Source organism: Vitis vinifera, chromosome 8, assembly GCF_030704535.1.
Source record: "Vitis vinifera cultivar Pinot Noir 40024 chromosome 8, ASM3070453v1".
Taxonomy (NCBI): Eukaryota; Viridiplantae; Streptophyta; class Magnoliopsida; order Vitales; family Vitaceae; genus Vitis; species Vitis vinifera.
Window position 1 is genome coordinate 8774078 of NC_081812.1, and position 5652 is coordinate 8779729.

Below are 5652 nucleotides of genomic sequence, written 5' to 3' on the forward strand. Positions count from 1 at the left end.
AAGTGACTTTTTCATACCCATTGAACCAAATTTTTGAAATCTCCATTCACTTAGGTCGGGCTACTATCACAAATGGCTCATTTAGTTAGCTTTAATCTCATTCCTGTCAGTGTCTTTTCTACTAGCTTTCTAGCTAGTCCACTTGGTATGAGTCACCCGAGTTGTCCTTTAACCAATACACCATCTTTGAGAAATTGTTTTATTCCTTATTTTTAGGTGTATGCTCCATTTTATTTTTTATTTTTTTTGTTATATCTATAAGCGTCTAATTTCCACACTATAGGGCAATCGATGTACTAGGTTTAACTCATAAAAGTATGTCTAGTCTAAAACTTCTTAGTCAATCAACCCCACTACTAGTCATGTCCATGGCAATGAACTGAACTCTATAATGAGCTTTAATATATATATATTCGAATTTGTATGATACAACCCCACCATCTAAAATAAATGCACAGCCTTTAGTGGAGTCTAATTCATTATTGTCGAAAATCCAATTAGCATCACAATATGCTTTTCATACTTAACCATTAAAACGAAGACTATGATTCATGGTACCAATAAGAAATCTAAATACTCTATGCATATCTACCCAATGGTCTTTACTAGAATCATGAGTTTACCAACTTAGTTTATGCACCACATATGTCTGTATGTATGGTACAATTCATTAAACATCAACTATTACTATCTTGACCTTAGCATACTAGAATCTAAAAACACTTCTATCACAACTCATTAAATATTAATTAAATATTACTATCTTGACCATAGCATGCTCAATTTGAGAAACACTTCTATCCTTATATATTTTTTGAACTCTTTGTTTTTCAAACTAAAATTTAAAAAAAAAAAAAAATTGTTTTACAAAGTGGTTGATATAAAAAATTGACAAAAAAAATGAAATAAATGAGAATAATAAATTCATGATCCATGAGATATATTTTGTATCTGTTAGAGTTTGATGACCCGAATTCTATTTGGCCTACCCAAGAAGTTCGTGGTGCGATATATATGGTGAAAAAAATTATAAGATTCGGGGTTTGTGGTGAAAAGGAATGGATTAAGTCTGTAGGGTTGATATATATATTTTTTTTAAGGTTTTTGATGATTATATTTTTGTTGTAACTGCTCACAACTCTCCCTTCATGTACAAATTTTTGACTTTGTAGATTTTTTTTTTTCAACCTATGATTTTTTCCTTATAGGGTTTTTCATGTGAATTTGTGTGTTATTATATTTTTTTCCTATTACCCATTCTTGTTATTTCATAACAAAATAACAATTGAGGATAATTTTAATTCATGTAAAAGAATATGAAAAATAGGTCGCTAATATATTTTTACCATTTATCTTATGCTTTGTTTGACTAAATATAAAATATAATAAGATAACTTATTCTATCTTATGATCAATCAAATATTAGATAATATATGTTATATTATTTTTTTCTTTATCACATATTATATCTAATTAATCAAACACGATCTTACGCTATTTGCTATACGAATAAACAACAAAATTATAACTTTCGATTTATAAATTGCGGAGAAAAGGGCTTCTTAAATATAAAAAACAATATTTGCAGACCAAATACAACTTTTATAAGTCTTTCAATGAAATTTTCAACCACAAATCTCATCCTTTGCCGATATGATCTGTTCATCACTGTCCAAACATGCACAATGCCAATTCTTTTAGCCATCACAGCCGTTATGTGTCACATTCTTCACCATACTTTTCGTTAAACCGATTATTTCCCGTTAAATATTGTAGAGTTGGGTGGTTGGATATGATTAAATTCCCTTCCAACTCCCAAAGGAGAAAAAAATAAATTCAAATGAATAGAATGAGCAAGATTCAAGTCAATGTCTTGTTTATGCAAAATATTTGAGCCCAATCATATTAGTTCCATGTGGAAGTAGTTACAGAACCAAAAATGTCAAATAGCAGTTCACTTACGAGGGAATTTTTTTTCACTAAATGCTATTTGATTTGACCCTTCAACTGCCACGGCTCAGCAATTACATTAATATAATTTACATGGATGATATTTGGCTATTGTGAACATTTGAGAGATTCTACTTGTGATTTACCCCAAAGACCACTTTGCCTAATGAAAAGCCTGTATTGATCGAACGTCATTGCTGAATATGATGCTGGTCGATCCTTGCTCACAAGCTTCTTAGCCGGTTCAATGAGCAAATCGCCCTTAGGGTTGTAGAAGTAGGCTAGTGAGACGCGCTCTTTTATGGAATTCACGATTACCCGATGCTCCACGCTCTTGTAAATTGCATTGCTTATCACCTGATTAATTGACCATAAAAAATAATTAATATCTGAATTTTGGAAAATGTGTACATGGATGTGGGAGAGAGAGAGAGACGTGTACCTGAATCTGATCCCCAAGGTTGACAATGAGAGCATCTGGAATAGGCTCAACAGTGACCCAGTGCTCGCCTTTACGGACTTGGAGGCCAGAAACGTCATCATCGGGGAGGAGAATGGTCATGCCACCGGGGTCGGAGTGAGGTGAAATGCCGAGGGTGAGGTCTGGTTGTGGGCACTTGGGGTAGTAATTCACCCTCAGGCATGCCCCAACGTCATCCCCTCCAAATGCGTTTTGGAGATGGTCCCCCTCTAGTCCAAGGTTCACCGATAAAATCTTCATTAAAATTCCACATAGCTCAACCACAGCTTTGCTGTACTCGTGCACCAGTTCCCTGCATTCATTTCCATCCATTAACCCTTTTTTTTTTTTTTTTTGCCTTTACTACATTTTCAATATTTATATATTTTTGTTGTCAAAAAATTCGAAAGAAAATATAAAGGAGAAGTAGAAGTAAAATAAAAAAAAATAGATTAAAAATTGATAAATTATTTTTTTTATTACTTCAAACTCATTTTATTTATTTTAACTCATTAATATAAAAATTAAATAATTTAAAAATATATATTAATTTTTAATTAGTTTTAATCATATTTTATTTTTTAGATATTTTTCATAGTACAACCATGAAAAAATTATTTTTCTTTTCATTTTTTTCTTTCCTTAATATTTTTTAGGAACCAAACATATTAGTCTCTCATTCTGAGAGGCTTTTAAACTTTAATAAAGGTCGATTTTGACCGTATTTGGATGGGTTAGGTATGACACTTTCCTATATAAAATTTAAGCATATTTTTTAAAAGTAATGAAAATGTTTTAATAAAAATATTTTTCAAACATAAAATTCAATAGTTATTGTCCTAGAAAGATCCTTTTTCTGCCCTTATCATCTCTAGAGGTTGCAAGTGGTGATTAAAGAGAGAGAGAGAAAACTAAAAAAAGAAAAGTCTCAAAACCCTTTCTATTTATATTTTGTGGGCCAAATTGGATTACAGAATACCTAAAACTGAAAAAGGCACTTCTCAAAATACTTTCTATTTCTATTTTGTGGGCCAAATTAGATTACACAGTACCCAAAACTTAAAAAAGGTCTTCCCAATTGGGTTAACCTTCTTAAATATGAGGACCTCAAATTGGTTACTATTATCAAATGTTTATCTTTTAAAATAGTACACCATTCTTACAATACATCAAACAAAAATACACCTTATTTTCATTAAATTAGAAAATTAATACTTTTTAAATTTTTATTTATTAGAAATTTATTTGGTAATTTTAGTAGAGATATTTTAAAAGACTCAAAAAAAAACACCATGGTCATGTTTAAACTGACTTTTTCATAAAAACTTTTTTTTCATTTTTTTGATAAAAAAAAAAAAAAAGATTTAATAATATGCGTATAAATTCCAAAGCAAAAAAGGTCATTCCGTACATTTGGTGGAATGGGTGGGGAATGGGAGAAGAGTGGACAAGTAGGATGCTGCTATATATGAGAAGTGGAGCCCAAAGGTGGAGATAGGAGGATCTTAAACCACGAATCACAACTCATCTGCTTCACCAAGCACCAGGCCTACATGTTGTAGGCTTGTATAGCAGACAAACACGAATACAAATACCAAATACAATGTTTAAAACAATCAAAAGTAGATTTAATTACCTGCAGGATTCTGGAGTAGTAGGCCACTTGTTCTCATCCCTTGCAGACTCCGGCAGATAGTTCAGAAAGAAGTAGTCGCTCCAGTCGAGCTTCGCACCCTTCTCCACCCCGAGACGGCTCCCATACCCTTCATATGTGGCGGGGGAGTTGGCGTACACCTGCTTCGCCTCAAGCGGGAGGTGGAAGAAGTCACGCCACAATTGGCGTATGCTTTTCATAAGCTCGGGTCTCACCCCGTGGTTTACCACCTGGAAAAAACCCCACTCTCTGCACGCGCCCGATATGCGGTCGAGGGTGGCCTGGCGGAGGCGTGCATCGCGGGCGGCCAACAGAGAGTGGAGATCAATAACAGGAATGTTGGCGTGAGTAGAGATGGGGGTGAAGGAGGGGCGGTCAGATGGGTGCCTGATGTATCTGTCTGGGAGGACATGTATGCCACTGTCAGATAGGGATTGCACCCGCACAATTGGCTCTGGCCAGCTCTGCAAACAGTTCATCATTTTCATTCCTAACCTCAAATGGAATTAACGTCAAAGCAATGGGGAGGGTGGAAGAGAAGAGACGAGAAGAGAAGAGAAGAGAGTAGAGGTGGAGTGTGGAGTATGTTGTGGGAGATGCAGCTTCTTATAATGATTTGTCAGTAACCCAAAACGGCGCCGTGACCAATTTGATTTTCTTAAGCTTACCTCTTTACACAGCCTTATTATTAGCTTGTGGGGACTTCGAACTTAGGAGTTAACTTGTTCTTATTTATCCCTTTTTAAAAAAAAAAATATTTTTATTTATTTATTTATTTTGGATGAAGAAGAAATTAAAAAAAAAAAAAAAGAGAGAGAAAAAGAGAAGGATTAAGCAGAAACTTGGAGGGGAGTGTTGGGTGCGCCGAACCCAATCGAGAAGGTGTTGGTTCCCCCAACTTCAGTTTTGGAGATGAGGCAGAAAAGGTATTTTCAGTTTTTGGCACGTGCTTTTTTTCTTTTTTTAAAACATTTTTTATATTTGTTGTTTTATATGATGTGAATGATTTGTCCACTTTTAGGTGGTTTGACTGGCTTTAGGTATTGTGAGGTGGCGTTTGCCAAAGTAGAATACTTTTTCGACCTCTTTGGTCTTTTGTACATTATGAATGTCAAGGGAAACTATTCTTAGAATTATCCTTCCTCAATAATTGTGCCTCTCAATTATTTTACGAATGGATTTTAGCTTAAAAAGTGTTTTCTTTTTTAAAAAAATAAAAATAAAAATAGAGAGTGTATTTGATGGTAATGTTAGAAAATATTTTATTTTTCTTAATACTTGAATGATAAAAATTTTTAAATGTTTGAAAGGTTAAAAAATGCTTTATAAAATTACTATTAAAAGGATCTTAAAAGTGTGTTTGTTACTAATTCTAAAAAGTATTTTTGACCTTTCTAACATTTAATTTTTTTTTCAAGTATTAGAAAGATTGAAAACACTTCTTAAAATCACTATCAAACGTATTCTAAAAGCCCATTTGATAGTGATTTTAGAAAGTGTTTTCAAATTTTTAACAGTTTAAAAATTGTATAATTTAAGTGTTAGAAATGCTAGAATCATTTTCTAAAATTACTACCAAATACATTTT

General features: G+C 33.1%; 1 protein-coding gene across 1 annotated transcript; it reads right to left on the reverse strand.

The window, feature by feature from the left end:
* Nucleotides 1–1876: 1876 nt before the first annotated feature.
* LOC100264239 (jasmonate-induced oxygenase 1) lies at nt 1877–5192 on the reverse strand. Its single transcript, XM_002264771.5, has 3 exons — nt 4047–5192; nt 2393–2723; nt 1877–2307 (listed from the first exon to the last, which is right to left on the reverse strand). Exons 1-3 carry the CDS (start codon nt 4550–4552, stop codon nt 2059–2061), a joined length of 1086 nt encoding a protein of 361 aa, XP_002264807.1. The 5' UTR covers nt 4553–5192; the 3' UTR covers nt 1877–2058.
* Between the last annotated feature and the right edge of the window lie 460 nt (nt 5193–5652).